The 18971-nt window shown below is 53.7% G+C and overlaps 6 protein-coding genes across 6 annotated transcripts; 4 read left to right on the top strand and 2 right to left on the bottom strand.

Moving 5' to 3' along the window:
* Nucleotides 1-22: 22 nt before the first annotated feature.
* On the top strand, nt 23-925 carry N7482_007812 (Eisosome component PIL1/LSP1 family protein; the record flags this gene model as incomplete). The annotated part of the gene is made up of 2 exons (XM_056689936.1): nt 23-469; nt 533-925. The coding sequence occupies 2 exons, from the start codon at nt 23-25 to the stop codon at nt 923-925; spliced, it is 840 nt and encodes a 279-aa protein (XP_056542365.1).
* Nucleotides 926-3605: 2680 nt separating this feature from the next.
* pre2 (proteasome core particle subunit beta 5) lies at nt 3606-4985 on the top strand (the record flags this gene model as incomplete). The annotated part of the gene is made up of 6 exons (XM_056689935.1): nt 3606-3737; nt 3933-4040; nt 4113-4268; nt 4353-4401; nt 4475-4584; nt 4650-4985. The coding sequence occupies 6 exons, from the start codon at nt 3606-3608 to the stop codon at nt 4983-4985; spliced, it is 891 nt and encodes a 296-aa protein (XP_056542364.1).
* Nucleotides 4986-5449: 464 nt separating this feature from the next.
* Nucleotides 5450-6184, bottom strand: N7482_007810 (uncharacterized protein; the record flags this gene model as incomplete). Its single annotated transcript, XM_056689934.1, has 1 exon — nt 5450-6184. One exon carries the CDS (start codon nt 6182-6184, stop codon nt 5450-5452), a length of 735 nt encoding a protein of 244 aa, XP_056542363.1.
* Nucleotides 6185-6973: 789 nt separating this feature from the next.
* Nucleotides 6974-10804, bottom strand: N7482_007809 (DNA-directed RNA polymerase I core subunit RPA135; the record flags this gene model as incomplete). The annotated part of the gene is made up of 1 exon (XM_056689933.1): nt 6974-10804. One exon carries the CDS (start codon nt 10802-10804, stop codon nt 6974-6976), a length of 3831 nt encoding a protein of 1276 aa, XP_056542362.1.
* Nucleotides 10805-11991: 1187 nt separating this feature from the next.
* N7482_007808 (ADP-ribosylation factor-like protein) lies at nt 11992-12959 on the top strand (the record flags this gene model as incomplete). The annotated part of the gene is made up of 6 exons (XM_056689932.1): nt 11992-12041; nt 12134-12206; nt 12350-12369; nt 12426-12488; nt 12544-12615; nt 12686-12959. The coding sequence occupies 6 exons, from the start codon at nt 11992-11994 to the stop codon at nt 12957-12959; spliced, it is 552 nt and encodes a 183-aa protein (XP_056542361.1).
* A 4592-nt stretch (nt 12960-17551) lies between these two features.
* Nucleotides 17552-18456, top strand: sld5 (putative GINS DNA replication complex subunit Sld5; the record flags this gene model as incomplete). Its single annotated transcript, XM_056689931.1, has 2 exons — nt 17552-17728; nt 17791-18456. The coding sequence occupies 2 exons, from the start codon at nt 17552-17554 to the stop codon at nt 18454-18456; spliced, it is 843 nt and encodes a 280-aa protein (XP_056542360.1).
* Between the last annotated feature and the right edge of the window lie 515 nt (nt 18457-18971).

The following is an 18971-nucleotide window of genomic DNA, read 5'->3' as shown; positions in this document are numbered from 1 at the left end:
GGGCGGCCGCCACCGCTTCACCATGTCCACCTTCCGAGGCCTGCAGCAGCCCGAGCTAAGCCGTAAATTGAGCCGGCTCATCAAGAACGAGAACTCCGCTATCAGCGCACATGAGTCCGCCGGTCGTGAGCGCGCTGCCATTGCCGCCGCGCTCTCGGAATGGGGCGAGTCGACTGAGGACGACGCTGTCTCCGACATCTCCGACAAGCTGGGCGTGATGCTGGCGGAGATGGGCGAGCAGGAGGACATCTTTGCGCAGAACCTCGAGGACTATCGCGGTGTGCTGAAGCATATTCGCAATATGGAGGCGTCCGTGCAGCCGTCGCGCGACCAGCGCCAGAAGGTTACCGATGAGATTGCCAAGCTCAAGTACAAAGATCCCACGAGCACTCGTCTGACGACGCTGGAGCATGAGCTTGTGCGTGCTGAGGCGCAGAACCTGGTTGCTGAGGCGCAGCTGTCGAATACTGTATGTTGCCATCATCTCGCTTGTATGTGTTAGTCTCGCTAATCCATCTTCTCATTTCGGTAGACCCGGACAAAGCTCAAGGAAGCGTTCGATCTCCACACTGCCGCTGTCATTGAGCGTGCGGAGAAGCAGATCATCCTTGCTCGTCACGCCCGTCGCCTGCTGAACTTCATTGACGACAGCCCGGTGGTGCCCGGCGATACGCGCAAGGCATACGAGCATGAGATGGACGCACGTCAGGTTCTCGAGGACACTGAAGCCGATCTGCGTGCTTGGGAGCCCAGTGTCGAGCCCATCCCAAGCTCGTCGGTGGAAGCCCCGACCCGTGTCAATCATCACGCCCAAGTCGCCGAAGAGGAACATGACGAGGAGAGCGTGACCCACGCCACTAGCGGCGTGACGGTTGGCAATGCTGTGCCATCGTCCTCGAAGCAGGTGGAAGAAGCAGTGGCTTAGGGGCTTTAATTTGAAAGGCCGAGGTGGTTCTGTATCCAGTGTATTAACATACTGTAGCAATGTTGCCATTCTTGTGGAAACGTATTAATTATGGAGGAATGGAGATGACCACGTCGTGTCGATGGCGAGAAAGACATTTACCAAGACAGGACCGGCAAGAAGTGTACTGTTGGTAATAGGTATGGAATGGTGTATGCACCTATATAGACAGGATAATATCTGCCGGGTGGTGCTTTTCTATCTGGGCTCCCGCCGCTTTTGTAAGGGCGCTCATGCTCAGGCTCATTGAGTAGGATGTCAACACGGGCTTGGACTCGGTGAACCCACAAGGCTAGTCACGTATAAGATTTCTAATGCGCGATACTTGCTCATTATCATTGGGCGCTTAGTGAATGCCCGTTCAGGATCACTTGGACCCACGTACCCGCACCTTTCCCTGTCGTGATTCCATCCGAATCTCTTCCTTTTTTCTAAGCTTTTGGTAGTTTACATGTGGTCTAGTTCAATTAGAAAATTTCTGCTTTAGCAATTCATACTCGTCTAGTAAAAAGCCTCCCCTCTAACTCTATTTAACGATGACAGGTTAGGAGGAGGTCAAAAACAGCAGCGTCCGAGGCCAATTGTATATCCTCGACCTACATGCTCTACCCACAGAGCGTACGTTAGCCGCTCTTGTCGGCAACACCGTAATCACAGCTGTGAATTGGGAACTAGGTATGCCGGAATGCCACCTCAAGGGAATCGAAATGCTCTGGGATACCGGCGCTACGGCACGATCATCACGAAAGACCTCGTGGATGAAAAGTTCCGAACACACTTATCTGACCCTATCCACAGCAAATACCAAAAGCAGGATGGCACTCACTTCAGATTTCATTGACCCTCGAATTTACCAACTCACTATTCAATATGGACCTTACCGCGTGGGTGGTGGACAAAGAGGTCCTCCCGAATACTCGTTCGGGCATTATTCTAGGACTGAAAGGCTGCATCAACACACACTCCAGTACCGATCAGTTCCGCGGTCAATTCTTGAGGCTAGAGGTGAGACGGTTGACGAGAGGATTTGGGGAGATTTAGCCCTGGAGAGCTACGTTGATCTCGATGGAGCCCTGAGGGAGATCGTTTAGCGTCGCATACGTGATGCTAAGGCCTAGGCTAGTGAATATGATGCTCTCGCGGAGGGGCGTCCTCCTCGTCCAGGAGCTTCTTCTTGAGTATGGCACGACGGCCTGGAGAGAGAGGCCTTGGGCAATCTTCTGGAGTTAGTTTGCCCGTGGTACGAATTGGGCGGTTTGATGAGAAAGGGGTGGTATCTGTTAACAAATGGTTGTTTTCAAGAGCCTGGATTGGTGGTTGGTGGAAGGATGCGGTCAGAATCCCATGCACGCAGTCTAGACTTGCGGCTAGCGCTTCTTCGTACGCGACACGGTGGGTAGAAAGCGCCAAATAAGGTCACTGTGGTGATCGTGGAGGTAGTCGGCTACTTGGTCTCCAGAACCTTGCTTGGAGGGAATTTCTCGGGCAGATCCATATTGAAAGGCTACTACCTTCACGGGTTAAGATCAGGAAATCAAGTGGCGCAAGAGAGGTTATAAAACGCGCCAAAGGGGAGCCGTGCTTGATGTGGGGTGCGAATCAAGATAAGATCCAGTATAAGGAGCTAAGCCTATATTGGGAGGTTTAATAGCGGCGAAATCGGAGCCAAATGCAGCGCCCAGGTCAGTATGAGAACGCGTACTAGTTTTAAAGGATTAGTTCGGAGGATAGATTGTTATAAGCCTAGTTCAGTGGGCTCTTAGGAAAGCCGGGGGAGGATTCCCAGGCGCAATATAATTGTAGTCACAGAATATAGTTTTTTAGGCTTTTGCAACCCACTTAGCATCGGCATAGAAGGCACGTTTGAATAGCCTCTTCACTTATACGATCATAAAGGAAGAAAATGTTGTCGTCATATCATGAGCATAGATTTCTTCGAAAAAGTCGATACTAAAGAATTGTGTAGACTCTCAAGAGGATACAACCAATCCAATCACATTCACCTCCGTAGGCGTGTGGATTTTGATCAAGGGACGTGGCTTTGCAAAGTAGGTATTCTCAAGAGCACATAGCCTAAAATAAGGCTTGATTGGTCTACTATACAAGCTCCGGCGTGCACTTGGTACTCACAATGTCGAAATGACCAAATCGACGGACACACTCATGATACCGGTCCATTATTAATGGTAAGGTGAGTGCTAGCTAGGGAGGAATGATTGGCAGACCTGGGGCTAGTGTATTACATTTCATTGAGGTAGTCTTACTGCGCTCATCTATGCACTCAGGCCAGGCTCAGTGAGCGAGTTGGGGCGCTCAGGGGCATGTCAGTTCTACTCGGTGAACAAAAAGCGGCCAAGGGTGAGTAAAAAAACAGTGAGGGAAAACCAAGCAGTGGCAGAGATTAACCTGTGTATGGAGGACATGTAGCAGCACAGCTGTGGAGTGATTATTCGAACCAACAGGTCCTACTTATTTTGCGCGATTGCATCTGCACGTGACCACAGGCGCCAGAAGTGACGCGGAACTCCAAGCTCCAGCGGAGCTGCATCCACCACCGAACCCGTGCTTCATCTTGTCCCTTCACCCAATCCTACCTCGTCTCTTCCTCTTGAATATCTGGTCACTCTCTCACTAGCACATCATGGACAAGATCGTTGCGCAATACTCGCGCTCGGCCCATCAGAATGAGTTCTACTCGGAGCAAGAGCAACAGGACCTCACAGAGAGCCTTCCTCCGCTATCTCTCAAGTTCGCTCTCCCTCCTGTCGACAATGTGAGTTATTGTGATGCCATCAGAACCACCTGTCTTCTCAGAGCCGCCGGGAAAGCGACTGGGTTGCGCTCTAAGACCTCTGCCATCCCCGGAGCCCGTCATCACGGCTATGCAGCGAGCAGAGCTCCCAGGAGAGCGAACTGGTCACCAATCAAAGAACCAAAGCTAATCAATCCTCATTCTCCCTTTTTCTAGTCCTCCGCTTTCCTCCGTGCTATGACCGATGACCACGCCAACCCCAGCTGCCCGATCAAGCTCGCTCACGGAACAACAACCCTGGCCTTCCGATTCCAGGGCGGCATCGTACGATCCCCTCGATTATACCGCACGCTTTACATCATCCGAAACTGACCAACTTCTTTTGGGAAACTATAGATCGTGTGCACCGACTCCCGAGCAACGGCCGGAAACTGGATTGCTAGTCAGACTGTGAAGAAGGTTATCCCCGTGTCGCGGTTGAGCCGTGGCGAGGACAAGGCCACAAATGACCCTACACCGGGTCTTCTTGGGACGATGGCCGGTGGTGCGGCGGTGAGTCTGCTCTTGTAGAAGAGGGGAGCTGCTGGATGTCGTTTCGATGATGCGATTGTGGTGCTGATGGGGTTGCATCGATAGGATTGCCAATATTGGTTGCGATATTTGAGTCAGCAGTGCACTCTGCATGGTATGTGGAAAGCACAGAACCTTTGGATCTACTGTGGTGGCGGGAATGAGTCGCTAACGAGATGATTGCGCAGAAATCCGACACAAGCGCCGAATCACAGTCGCAGCTGCATCTAAGATCCTCGCCAACCTGACCTACGCGTACAAGGGCTACGGCCTGAGCATGGGAACCATGCTTGCAGGAGTCCGTACCCCGTCCGCACTATCCCCGGGCCTCGTTCAAGTCCAAACTAACACCCACACCCACAGGTAACCCCTCAAGAAGGCCCCGCGCTCTATTACATCGACTCAGACGGCACTCGCCTCCCGGGCAACCTGTTCTGTGTCGGCTCCGGTCAAACATTTGCCTACGGTGTGCTTGACGCCAACTACCGGTATGACTTGAGCGAGCAGGAGGCGCTGGACCTGGGCCGACGCGCCATTCTGGCTGCCATGCACCGTGACGCATACTCCGGTGGTTTCATCAACTGCTACCACGTCAAGGAGGAGGGCTGGGTGCACCACGGCTTTGACGACATGAACCCCATTTTCTGGAAGACAAAGCTGGACCGTGGCGAGTTCTCCAATGTTACGTCAGAGTTGTAGGGGGTGGTAGACGTGTATTATTGATCTTGATGCTAGGGATTAACATGGATTCTTTATAAGTCAATCTTACGCGATGCTCGTAGGATTCGTACTTAGTTATGGCCTCCATCAACGCTGGGAGTATAATACGGTGGAGGGGACAAGGCTGAACACCCGAGTGCTATCCCGAGTGCTAGACTCTTTTCGATTTCATTTCACTGGTTTACACTTCAAGGTACCACTATCGGGTCGGGTCTACTTTAGATTGATTCGCAGACACCCGCGGTGCGAATAAGCCAAGACCCGACAGTCCCATTGCCTGGTACAGAGGCACAGACAGGATCTTTGATGAGACTCGCTGCAGTCCGAAGTGGTTATCATGACTTGAAATCAATCATATAGCCTGTCCAAGAACTGTCCCACAAGACGCGTAAATACAAATTTCCACCGGCACCGTCCAAACTATGCGGGATTCAAGTCCAAGTTCACTTCCCCATCGTCTCGGGCGTTACTCGGGACAACGGCTGATCTACAGGATCAGCTTCGCTCTTCATCTCCCCTCTTTGAGGCACCTGTCGCGCATGATAATACTGTTGCAGCTGCGGCTGCGGCTGCGACTGCGACGGCTGTGCCTGGCTATAGGCCTGCCGCGCATGGTACAAATCGTCTGGCTGCATTCTTGAAGGAGCCGCTTGTCGGAGGGGGTGGTAATAGTCATCCTGGCTTTGCGCGGGGACTTGCGGCGCTGGCGCTTGAGACACAGCATAGAATCCATCTGGCCGCTGCTGGTACTGACGCTGCTGCTGCTGCGCCAGCAGCCGCGGGTCTTGGTGATGATAATAGTCTTGTGGGGATGGTGTATATTGCGTATGACCCATGGGCGGGGGACCCCCTAGGCCATGTATATTGACATTTTGCTCGGGGCCTTGGTTGTGATAGTATAGCCGGCCAGTCCCAACATCTCGGCTCTGATAAGTCTCGGCCGGCGGCAATTGGGAGCTAGAAGACGTCGAATTTCGCTGGAATTTCGGTGGAAACGCAGGCTTATGGTCCGTGCCGGACAACTCGATTGGTTGGTCGGGGTCGTCCATGGCGAACTGATCGTTTGACGCGTAGCGCGGGTGGACCACGGGGGCCGTAGAAGTAGGTCCTAACGAGGGGTTCGCACCAGTGCTTGACGGCGACATGGTTGGACTGGCCCCTTGGTTCCTAGAGCTCATGTTGACTGGATGGTGCGGGGTGTGTTGCTGAAAGGCAGAGACATTGCTAGTGTGGTTGCCGCGGGGCTGATGTGATCACCAGTAAATTACGATAACCTCCGCAAACCCGATGCCTATTCGGTATTTCTCGCCTTGGAGCCTGAAATCCTGCAGAATCTTGTACTTTATGAGGGCGGTAAGAGGAAGAAATGGGGAACCTTAAATCCTGAGCTCTCAGCATTATAACTATCTGGTATAGGGAAACAGACGGGTAGTTTTACCATATGGGTTAGGCCTTCTCAAACGAAGACGAGGATCATGTCTATTGAGATATAGAGGGCATTTTCTGCATTTTTATACAGGAGACATGCTCGATCTCACAGATAGATACGAGAATGTAGTACTGTACCATCTGGCCCTAACCGCCTTTTGACACGAGGTGAACTGTATGGATGGACAGGAGGAGCAGCGGTAGACATGGTGCGTATCCCCAAACCATGAGGCTCGCGTAGATGTAGCCCCGAGCCTGCTTGATTGCATACATAACTAATTAGCTAACTGTATTGCTACGGCGTAATAAAAGAAAGAGATCTCATATATAAACCTGATAGATTGAGATCAGTGCGCATTATTGCGTACAAATATGAACAGAAAAGAAATAGAAAAGAAATAGAAAAGAAATTATACCAAACAAAACAACAGCCAGACAGACGCTCCATCTATGACATGAATTCAAAAATCCAGAATAATTTTTTGGACACCAGCAACAACAACGAAGCACGAGGAAGAGGAGATATATGCTGGGGCTGACTAGTTGTCAACCCAGAACTTCATCCGGATACCCATAGCCGCCAACTCAACATCCAGGAACCGCAGCACACCTGGCACAGCAACAACAGTAACGTTGTCACCGCCGACAAACCGCAGCCCATCGCCGTCCTCCCACGCCTCAGCACGGGAGTCGCTAAAGGTCGCCGAGCGGGCGCACCGACGGCAGCGAACAATGCCAGCATTACCACCGAGCGCGCCAACGGTCGTAGCCCCAGAACCATGCTTCTGGTTCGGCGCAGCCTTGGCGGCAGCAGCAGCCGCACCAGGGTTGACCGCAGCACGGCGGGACGCGCCGGACCCGGAGACAGCGACCTGGGTGGACAAGAAGGAACCGCAGTCGCGGCAGATCCAGGCGTGCTGGGCATCGGAGCAGTTCATCAGGCGGTCCTGTAGGAGGAAGGCCGCACCGTGGGCAATCAGCGAGTCACGCTCCATCTCTCCGACACGGATACCACCACCCTTAGCACGACCCTTGACGGGCTGGCCGGTCAAGGCATTGACGGGACCCGTCGTGCGCACTTGGAACTTGTCGTTCACCATGTGACGCAGACGTTGGTAGTACACGACGCCCATGTAAATGTCGGCGGCGAACTCGCGGCCCGTGATGCCACTATATAGGGGCTCGTTGCCGTAGTAGTTGTAGCCGGCCTTGCGCAGCTGGTGGCCGAAGTAGTCGGTCGCGGTGTTTTCTTCGGAGAACTGGAACGGCGTGCAATCTTGCGGGTGGCCGTGAAGCGCACCAGCTTTACCGGCCATGGATTCGATCATTTGGGCAATTGTCATACCTGGGTGGATTGAGTTAGCCAGGTTGTTACGACGTAAGTAAGGAGAAATGGAGAGGAGGGGGGTGTTAATCTTGTTGCACATACGGGATGGGAAAGCGTGAGGGTTGATAATCAGATCGGGCTGCATGCCGCTCTCCGAGAATGGCATGTCGACCGCGGGCCAGAGCTGCGAGCAAACACCCTTCTGACCGTGACGGGAAGAAAACTTGTCACCGATGATCGGCTTACGCGGGATGCGGTACTTGACGCTGATCGACTGGGCGGGCTCGTTGCCGTTCTCCGAGCCCATGATGCGAAGGCTCTCGATGTAGCCGGCCTCGGCATCCTTGTACTTCAGGAAGTGCGTAACGCCGTCAACATTGACGTACGAGTCGGAGGCCGCGTCGTAGCGCACGTTGTGGTAAGCGGCGATCTTATCGCCCTCTTTGACGCGCACGCCAACGTGCGGCAGGCCGTCACTGTCGATGAAGGCCTTCGCTTCGGCGCGAACCTCGTCGCCGGGCGCAAAGCCGAACAGCTTGGTGACTTCGCGCTTGGACTTGCTGCGGCGCGAGTCGCGCTCGGACAAGGTGTGCACCTTGGTCTTGTAGATGGTACCGTGACCGAAGCCGCGCTCGTGCGAAGACTTGTTGATGATCATGGCGTCGTCCATGTCGTAACCGGTGTAGGAGATAATGGCCACGATGGCGTTCATGCCGTTGGGGAAGTTGTCTAAGCCGTAGGCGTTGTACAGCGGTGGCCGAACCACTGGGGTCTGACCGGTCTGCAGGCGGTACAACTTGTTATCTGTACGGTAGGCGATGGATGTGCCGGGTGTTCCCATGGTCTGCTTGCTCATCTGGCACTGGTACATGTTACGGGGCGACTGGTTATAGTCGGAGAATGGGGTCATGTTGGCCACGATGGAGAGGATGTTGGTCGGCGTATATTCGATGTGAGTGGATAGACCGGCGATCAGGTCGGACTGGAGACAGGCAATCTCCATGAACGGCTGCTCGAACGGACCCACAAAGTCCAGTCCGTCATTGGCCAAGTACTTGACGGGACGGTACATTCTTGATGACTGCGAGAACATATAGATACCGGGGTACTGACCGCCGTTGGTATTGGGAACGTAACCGATCTCCAGACCTCGGGGGATGTCGTTTGTGCCAGAGACCTTCCAGTACCGGAGGGTGTCATGAATCTGTTGAGCCTGCTTGGGCGAGCAGAAGCCGATGATACGGCCGTCTAGTTGAACGACAACGCTGTCATCGGTAGCCACGGAGGACTCGGCACGAACACCTAGCTGAACAAGGATCTTGGGGAGGTGAGAAACCTCCAGGTTATCCGTGGCAATCAGACACTTGTGAGCCAAGTGATTCAGCAGACCACAGGGCGAACCATCAGGAGTGTGGACCGGGCACAGGAAACCCCAACTCTCAGGCAGCAGCTTACGCACAGTTGTGGTCTTTAATTGCGCAAAGAAACTACCACGGTGAATCATGCGGAAGTGACTGATGAAACGGTAGAAATTGATCTTCTCGGCAATGACAGTGTAACCGGAAGTTTGTTGCAAGTCAAGACCAGTGGGACTGACGAGGTTACCGGTTGAGAGGAAGTACTCGAGCGCATTACCAATGTTCTCATTAGACCGCTTGACGATCTTAGACAAGAAATCTCGCTCAAAGGAAGGGTCGGAGAAGGTGGCGCCGCCATTCCGAATGGACCAGTCGCGAGCGATAGGACCAAATGATCGCAGCCACTCCTCGATACGCTCCTTGAGGATCATGCCGTACAAGAAACCACCGAGCAGAATTTCCTGGTTGGAGACGGCATCGGGATTGTCAGGGGCGCAGTCGCCGGCAACCAGGGCGTACAGTTTGCGGATCATGAAGATGATCATCTTGAACTTGTCGTAGTCCTGGGTCTCGGTCACATTTTGGTTGCCCAGGTGAGGCAGGACAACCTTGCGCAAGAACTCAGTACCAACATCCTCATCGGACATGTCGGCAGGCACACCAAGCACGGGGCGGAAGCACTTGCCGAGATGGGCCCGGCAGTCGTAGCGACTGTGTTTGTTGTAAGCCTGGTAGGTTCGGAGCAAAAGCTCCACACGGTCTGTGACGAAAGTGTTCTTCATGCCCTTCGAGGTAACACTACCAACGAGAGTCTCGAAGATCTCGCGATCATTGGTCTCCACGAGAGCCTTGAGAATCATCATCACGGGAACGAGGAACTCGTTCTTGCGCCACGAGAAACGGAAGGTGACATTGCCATCAGAGAGGTAGTGCAGCACATTGGTTTGCGAAGTCTGGTCCGGCCGAACGGATCGTATTTGCACACCGAACTTGGTGTAGGTGTGACCACGCTTGACGAATGAACCACGAATGATCGACATGGGGTAGTTACGCTTGCCAACAATCAACATGCGGACCAGTTTCTCGTTACCGTTGACAATGAAGTAACCACCCAGCTCCTCCGATTCCTCCTTGTGTGTGACGAGATCCTCCGGCGTCGCTTTCTCGAGGTGGCAGCGGTTGGTGCGCATCATGATGGGAACCTGGCCCAGCTCACGCACAGACTCCATCCAGTCGCCATTGTTGATCTGGTACTCGAGGCGGGCGCGGAGCTTGCCACGGTAGGTGGAATGTCGCTCACGGCACTCAGAAGGATAGATGCTGCGGTTCTTGTGGCTGAACTTGTTGGTCGGCGGAAGGGTAGGCTTGTCGAGGAAGACCTCCGTGACGCGCACGTTCAGGCGGTTGCGCTTAGGCGCGCGGCGACCCTCGGCGATCCGGGTCTTCTTCTGCTCGGGTGTCTCATTCTCTCCGTCAAGGAATGACTTGATGCCGATATCCTTCAGGCCCTCCTCCAGAATCTTGCTGCCCCCGAAGAGCTGGTTGAACGAGTCGATATGCGGCTTAATCGACTCCGCCAGGGTCGGATAGGCCGTCTGATCCTTGGGTGGGTTCTTGAAGAGATTCTCCCGCCTCAGGGTGTCGAATTCAACCGACCACTGAGTGTCGGTGGGCACGGGAGCCATGGCTGATAGCTTGCGGAAGTTCCGCAGCGAAGAAAAAAGAAAACTGGTGGTGCCGGTATAGAGATCCCGCGAGTGGTTCGGGGATTCAACCGGGGGAACAGCAACGATGGCCCCTTCTGCCTCAGCCTCCTAGGGAGTTTATCCAAAGAAGCGAGGGAATTGAGCCTGCAATGGCAGCTTGGATGGGTTCGAGGATGCGGTCTGCTTGGGGAAATTTTTCGAGGTGGAGCCGGGTTATCAGCACGTGTTGATAGCAAAGGTGATGATCGCATGTGTGGCCTGAGGCATAATATTTGTTCTGCACGGGACTGTCCCGGCGGGAACGAACTATCGGAAGTATACCATCATCATAGATTACTACGGAGGCTCTGTTGGATATTGGATGCTTGGGTACTCCGATCTTGCTTACGCTAGGGTATTATAGTCTGCCTTGAGCCCGATTCTGACTCCGCCCCAAATACTGCCTAGCTGAACACACTATAGACGCAACTAGCCCAGCCCCTCCACTATACCATACGCCGGGGCCTCCATTCTACGCCAGTCAACTGCGCTACGTCAGGCTGCGAATGGAGCCCTAAGCGCCCCTCGCAACGGCGGTCATGTGTGCAAGTCGGTAGATCCTCAGTGCGGTTGGCAGAACGGTTCCATCGATTCCACTCGGCGCTACTGTATTCATAAGGGATTCCAAAGCGGCTGGAGGTTTAAAGAGTCAAGCGCTCGGGTCCATGCTTTTCGGTTTCTCGTTTCCTTTTCTTTCCTTTTTCCTGGGTTCTCTCGCTTCATCGCCACCACCTCCCACCTGCAACTACTTCAACTACACCTGCAACGGCACCTGGAACTGCAACGCCCGCCCGTGAACGAACCCCCGGTAGCCGCCACCTCCGCGATCCGCGATCCGCACGACCAGACCTGCTCGGTCTTCCTGACCCCATTCCTGGTGAACGCGCCTCCAAAGTTCCACCCCACTCGGCCTTCGCTCTGGCCTTTCGCCCACAATAGTCTCCGGGTGGCTTGTGATCTCAACTCTGTCCAGCAGCCACCCTTGTTTTTCGCCGTTTTTAACTCCTGAGGTTCTACGAGGGTTTATCGTGCTGCCCGGGTCCCGTGTCCATCGTCCCGCAAACCCAGTTTTCTCCCCTTGCTTCAGCCTCCACCCACCAAGTAGAACAGACCACACCCCCCTCACGATGGCCGGGCTCTTTCGCACCATCTATGACTGGCTCCTGAGAATGTTCTGGTGAGTGGGCCTGTTCAACGTTTGGCGGCAGACCAGCCCCGGCCCGTTCCCGTCGAGGCAGCCCTGCTAATCCCGGATGCCTTTCCCTGCAGGGCGACGGAGATGGATGTCACCATGATCGGCCTGCAGAATGCCGGCAAATCTTCATTACTGCGGGTGCTAGCGGTATGTTTGTCCCATTTTCACGCGCCAAGCTCGAAGCTCCCCAGTGTTTCCCTTGCCCCTCTCCTCCTCCCTCTCGCCTATCTTTCCCCCCTCTGGACTCTGTGGCTGTATATCCTCGATGGTCTGCTGATCGCGTTACGCAGGGCGGCGAATTCACGGTAGAGTAGGTCGTTCCCAGCGGACATGGCGGGGGTTCCTGTCCCACTAACTCCCAAGCAGCTCCATCCCGACGATCGGGTTCAACACCAAGCGAGTCCAAAAAGGCCATGTGACCTTGAAATGGTATGCCATGCGGTCTGGCGTTTTTGCATGGAAACGACCTCGCTAACAGCAGCAGTTGGGATTTGGGCGGACAGCCTCGATTCCGCCCGATGTGGGAGCGGTATTGCCGAGGCGTGAATGCGATCGTGTAAGACCCACCTCGAATGGGGTGCGAACTCCGGAGAATCGAATGTCGTGATGCTAAGCCTCTGGATCAGATATATCGTGGACGCAGCCGATAAGGCTGCGCTGCCTGTCGCCGCCGAGGAACTGCACGAGCTGATGAACAAGCCCACCTTGGATGGCATCCCGCTTCTCGTGCTCGGGAACAAGTCCGACCTCCCCAGCAAGCTATCGGTCGATGAGATGATCGATGCGATGGACTTGAAGTCCATCACCCACCGCGAGGTGAGCTGCTATGGCATCAGCGCCAAGGAGGAGACCAATCTCGATGCTGTCCTGCACTGGCTGATTGCGCGCGCCAGTCGGTGAATATATGGAAAGTATGCGCGATGCGATCCTTTGAACTTGACTTTTGACTCACTTATGTCCTCTGTGTTTTCCCTTCGGCGTCTGGGAGTGATGTCTTTTTGGCTTTCTTTTCTTCTTCCTTTCAACTTGGGGGGGGGAAGGGAAGGGTGTTTCCTTATATCCCGTAGACTCTAGCGTGTTGGCTCGCGGCCTCGGATTGTGACGATGTCCACGACTCATGGTTCTCTCTTCTCCTTTGGATTTCGTTTCAAGCTTGTTTTCATTCCTTTCATTCTGGGAGCATGCAATTTTGGATCAAAGGCTAGCCAGGTGCAAATCTCGATTAAAACAATCTGATGGTCATGTTAATGAGCAGCATCTCACATGTTGCAGTGTCTAATCTTATCCCTTTGATCTGTGGTTGCAGCGTGGCCAATAATATGAACCTTGCCGTCTCTGTTCTTTGATGTTTCCGAAAAATTCCAGCGTAGATGACCTCGGCAACATTGATCGCAGCCTGAGAATTCTGCTGGGTGCAAAGAGGAGCAGGAGCGTAGCGAAGGTCCGGCGATGGCTGGCGGCCGGGCATAAATAGGTGCAACGCACACGGACCAACCGATGCGTTGGCCGTGCAGACGAAGGGCCCTCGAATCAGCAAGTGGCCAACGCCCATGCCAAGAGGGGGGGGGGGGGGGGGAACGCAATTAAAGGTCATGGCGTTGGAGCTTGGGAGCTGGACAAGCTGTTGCGAAGGGGAGCTATTTAATGGTCCTTTTTTTCTTTTTTCTTTTTTTCTTTTTCTGTTTCTGTTTCTTGTCGTGTCGGCAGCTATCGATAATTCACATTGTCTATGGGGCAAACCTGGGCTCAAACGCAACAGTTCTCGGTTGCTTATTATTTCGTAGTGGGGGTCTCGTCTTCTGGCGCCTTTCACGTGTGATTCGAACTTTAGCGTGGCCGAGAGAGAGGCCATTTAAACTCGACTGTGCTCGGCCGTCAAAATTCGTGAGCGCCGTGGGTCTTGCGCCCGCAGAGTTTAGAAACCCCACGGATTGGACACTGTATGCAGCGGCTTCTATGAGAAGGAAACAACTTCAGGATGTGATGGGTCAGCGCCACCTGTGATTTACAGTACACAGCCTGAGTTGTCATGTAAAGCAGAATTACAAGTACAAAAACATAAGGGAATTGGGCAATTGATGAATAAGCCCGTTCTTAGTGGTAGGTTACCACTCCATACATTTCGACAATATCTCCTGAATCTAAGGAAGTTTGCTTCCACCATTTCTCCTCCTCTCAACATCTATTTACCCCTTGACAAGATGTGCGTATGAGAAGGTTTGCCGCCTATCCACACTGTTTGAAGTTGTCCGGCCCGAGGCTCTTGAACTTAATGTCGTCCCGCGACACCAATATGCCAGAGTTGGCATTTGATCCCCAGATCCACACACGATCTAGACATACAGCTACCATACTCACCTACTATCCTTGATAAAGCTACAATCCCGGCTAACACGTTTATTCGCAATTTCCTCTCGGGAATTACCTCCTCGAACTTTACGATTCCGTTACATCGCCCCAGGAATTAGGCTCCAGTCATCCGCGGAGTTCACATCTCAGCCGTGGAAACAGCCACCCGGTCGCGAATATGGTGGCCTTAATGTACCATTTCTTTTGTTTCGAGGCGATCAATCGACTTATTTGAGCTACAAATCGCTCTCTTATCTGGATCCCGAGGACAGTCTCCAGGAAGCGCCAGTAGGCTTATATATCTGTTTAACTGGCGCTAGATCACCTGCTATTTTTGGGAACTCCTGCAGACTGCTTCTGCCCTTTAATATTGGCGCTCGGCATTATGCGCGGTATAGCAACGGCAAGCAGATACAGGAAGAAACCCCTTGGGATAAGTCTCCAAAAGACACCGCGCATGAGCGTTACCAACAGGGCCCACATAGTGGCTTCTTAGAGCGGCATGAAGTTCAACTTCATCAAGTCCTGCTGAACTGGGCGGAGAGAGTGGAGGCGGGTGATTGGGAAGTTGATGCAGACGGGGTCGCTGGTGGTATCGAAAAATTTGAAGAAGCTGATACTCTGAAATCTTGGAGGAAATATCAGATTCCGCTGACTTGGTGAGGAAGAGAGGTTGTGTTTCAGTCTAGATGCAGTGGCGCGGAATACAGAATCCCGGATATGTAGGTAGTGGTTGGTGAAGATTCAATACTTATCAATTGGATATCTGAATTACGACGAGATAGATTGCATGCATCAATCATTATTACCTGCAAAGGGCCATAATTCTACAATCTGACAATAAGGTACTTGGCTTTCTACGAAACATGGAATGTTACCGTCCAGCTCCAGTCTAATGCTTGAACTATCCACCAGATACCTCTTTCACGCAACGAGTACTGATACAGTAGTCGCACCTCATCGTCGAAGAGACAAGATCTTGATAACAGCCCTCGGGTGCGAGCGAGGCTTGAAATCGATGAAAAATGATCTAGTTTTGTTACCGCATGTCCAGGTAACCAACCAGCTTATGTACAAGATGGGTGGTAGTGGTATGTGGACATCAGATTCTTTGTGGAGCAAATTTAGTTTTGTTTTGTCTTCTATGGAAGATGCAAGACGTAGGCAAAATCGCTTAAGGACTCTTGAAAAGGGAAGCGACAGCCACTTTGTTATCGCCGGCTAATCTCCCACCCAGCTTTTCTCGGGTCTGTCAGGGTCTCGAAACAAAGGGAAAATGCGCCAGGAGAACCTGCGTCGTAGTTTAGCAGGGCGCCGAAACTAAGGCTGTACTCCGACCTTTATTGGGGGGAGCAGGATCACCCTTTTATACAATGGCTATTATGTCGATCATTACGATATTTACATAGCATAAAATTGAAGCACAGTCATTTTCTTGCGGTGTGCCTGGGGCGAGTACGAACGCTTCTCAATTTCGCGGTCAGCCCTGCGCCTCCCCCTCCACCGACGTGTGATTGGCCGTTGGGAGAGTATATCCGGACTGCGCCGCAAACTCCCGTTGACGTACGACGGCAACGTAGGCCGAGGCGAGTGTGCTTGTGTCTCCTGTTCTTCCCCTTCTTTTCTGCTTGGTCATTATTATAGGTGTCCTTCATTGCGTGGCAGGGGTTAAGGTTGTCATGTATGTAGGGATAAGGACTACGCAGAATAATAATTCAAATGAAGCTGCAGTGCCTCCATGAATCATCGCAAACCTGCAGCCTAGTGCCAAGACCCACCACCGCCCAGCCCCATGATTGACGGCCAGCCCTCAGCCACCTTGCGACTTATTTCTTCCCTCCGGCTCCTCTTCTCTTCTCCTACACCATCCTGCGAGAGCAATAGCCATCATGGCAATCATCCCGCGATACTACTGGTAAGCTGGCCCGCAGGTCTACCCTTCCCTCTCAAGCTCTACCCCTGCGACTGGCCTGTACTAACCGCCGCAGCAACGACTACTATGGTGACGACTGCAACTCATCCTGGGACCGCTGGGGTCGCTGGGTAGCCTTCGCCGTCATCGTCGGCTGTGCCTTCCTCCTCTTCCTCGGATTCGCGTAAGTAATCCCCAAGCCTCGCTTCCGACCGTCCAGGGAACTCACCACCCCCTGCACAGATGCTTCAACGCCCGCCGTCGCCGCACCCATGGCCTCCGTCCGTACACGGGCACCGGATGGATGGCTCCTCCGCCAGGCAATCCCCCGCCCGGCCAGCCGACCTACCAGCAACCCTACTATGGCAATAACCAGTACTACCCGCCGCAACCACCACCCCAGTACTCCGCCAACCCGCAGAACTACGGCTACTTTGGCCAGCAAGCGCCTGGTCAGCAACAGAACGGCATCGAGCTTCAGCAGCCGCAGCACGCTCACGCAGGTGCCCGCGAGTACAGCCCCCCCTACGGGGCCCCCTCCCGCGAAGGCATGAAAATTGAAAATGCGACCTGCGGCCCCGTTCCTCAAGTCCCTGGGAAACGGGACGTGAGAGCTGTGAACGGGGTTTAGCTCTGCTCTGCTCTACTTTGCTTTGATTTCCGTACAATGAAAGCCTCGGGTTTCTGGCGTTCTGCTTTATGGGTCGGTGCGAGACTGCGCTGGTTTTTTTGTCAACCCATCCTGTTTTTTCCTTTCTTTCTTGCCTTGTCAAAGAATACCCCCTGGCTAGGGGACTTGGGTGCTCTCATCTCTTTAATGCCTGCAACGTGGAGGATATGCATTTCGGGACGGCTGAACGATCAGCGATGGTGATTCATTTGCTCTGGTACATTTCCCACTTTTCTAATAAAATACCCACCACGATCTACACACATCCGCTGCAAGCTACATTTGTAGGTCTAACTAGACTGGGCCGCAGTAAATTCCCCAAACTCGAAACCAACTCAGTCACAAGCAACACCTCCCCAAACTTCGTACCTTTCACATCACCAACGGTAAATTGACTTTCCAAAGGACACTCAATTCATCCTTCCCCAGCCCCGTCAGCGCCCCACGCGACACACCTCCAGCCGCAATCCTTGGTGCCCCAGGCACCACGGCCCGCTCCACTCCAGCGATCATCTCCGATCTTCACCTGTTGTTTTCCTCCACTGTACCCCGGCCAGGCCCATGGACATCGACGACATCCTCGCCTCCGTCGACCGCGGCGCCGGCGCCAGCCCGGAGTCCGCCGCACTAGACCACCAGCAACTGACACGCTTCTGGGTCGCCGAGCGCGCCGTCTCGGAGGTCCTGCCCTGGCCCGCGCCGCTGATGGAGCGAATGATGGACCGCGTGCGGATCCAGGTAAGACCCTGCCGGCACGGACACGCCGTCCGAGAAAGTCGCGGTGCTAATGGGAGGCTCAGATCGAAACAATCGAAGACCTCGCCGCGTCCTCCGCCGACACCGATGTGGCCGGCACGGCGCACAACCACCACCACAATCCAAACCTTAACCTGCGCCTCTCTATCCTACAAACCGACCTCGCGCGCACTCAATACATCATCCGCTCCCTCCTTCGCCAGCGCCTCGCCAAGCTGACAAAGCACAGCATGCACTACCTCGTCCAACTAGCCAGCCGCAACAAAAACCCACTTACCGCGCAGAGCCAAAGCCAAAGCCAAAGCCAGACACCGTCCAGCAATTCGCCCAACGCCGCGCCTGAAGACTCGGTGCCTGATATCTCTGCGCTGGCGGACTTCGCGCCGCTGTCGGAGCCGGAGACCAGCTTTGTGCATGCGCACCAGACGTTGCTGGCGGGGCATTATGGGGGCTCGTTCATGGGCGCGTTTCCGCGGCAGCTGAGACGACTGGATGATAATGCGGGCGGGACAAGTATGGTGCAAGGGCCGGAGACTAAAGAGGTCGTTTTTGTGAGGTGTCTGGGGGCGGAGGTGCCTGTTTTTGTGGGTGGGGATGATGGCGATGGGGGCGATGAGATTGGGATTACGATGCGAATGGGGGATGTATGGGTTGTGAGGTGGGAGGGGGTGAGGAAGGCGTGGGGGAAGGGGGAGGTTGAATTGTTGTGATCTGAGATCTGGTATCTGAGATCTGAGATCTGATCGGAAATTGTTCTTGGGTTGTCTGGGCTTCGGTGATATTTCGACGGCGTGGCGGGTTCGGGGTTGATACCTGTGTCGAAGTAACGGCATTCCTGGAGTTGGCGTTCACTGTTACATCTTTCATACCTCATACCTCATTATAGCATGACCTGGGTGCACGACTGGCAATGGGTGCATAAAAAATGATACACCTTGTTTACGATCATTTCTCGTGTTGAGCGAGGGCTCCGCTAAGTCACAGTTCTAGATATTTGTGTGATTGTGATCGTGTTCTATTCATCGGTGCAAAACAGAGTCCTTGTGGTAGATCAAGGCTATCGTTTATGGACATTGCAATTCATCCTGCCACCCGTGAGACGCCAGTCGCTAAGTCCAGAGAGAAAAAAAACGCAGCCAGTCATGCCGGGGAACCAAAAATGCGGAAACGTCATCCAGCAAAGGAGAAAGGAAAAGAGCAAAGTCGTGGCGAACGTGAGAGCCGG

This window comes from Penicillium canariense (genome assembly GCF_028826845.1).
Source record: "Penicillium canariense strain IBT 26290 chromosome Unknown utg000004l_segment0_segment0, whole genome shotgun sequence".
In the NCBI taxonomy this organism is placed as follows: Eukaryota; Fungi; Ascomycota; class Eurotiomycetes; order Eurotiales; family Aspergillaceae; genus Penicillium; species Penicillium canariense.
This window is presented reverse-complemented; position numbering and strand designations above follow the sequence as displayed.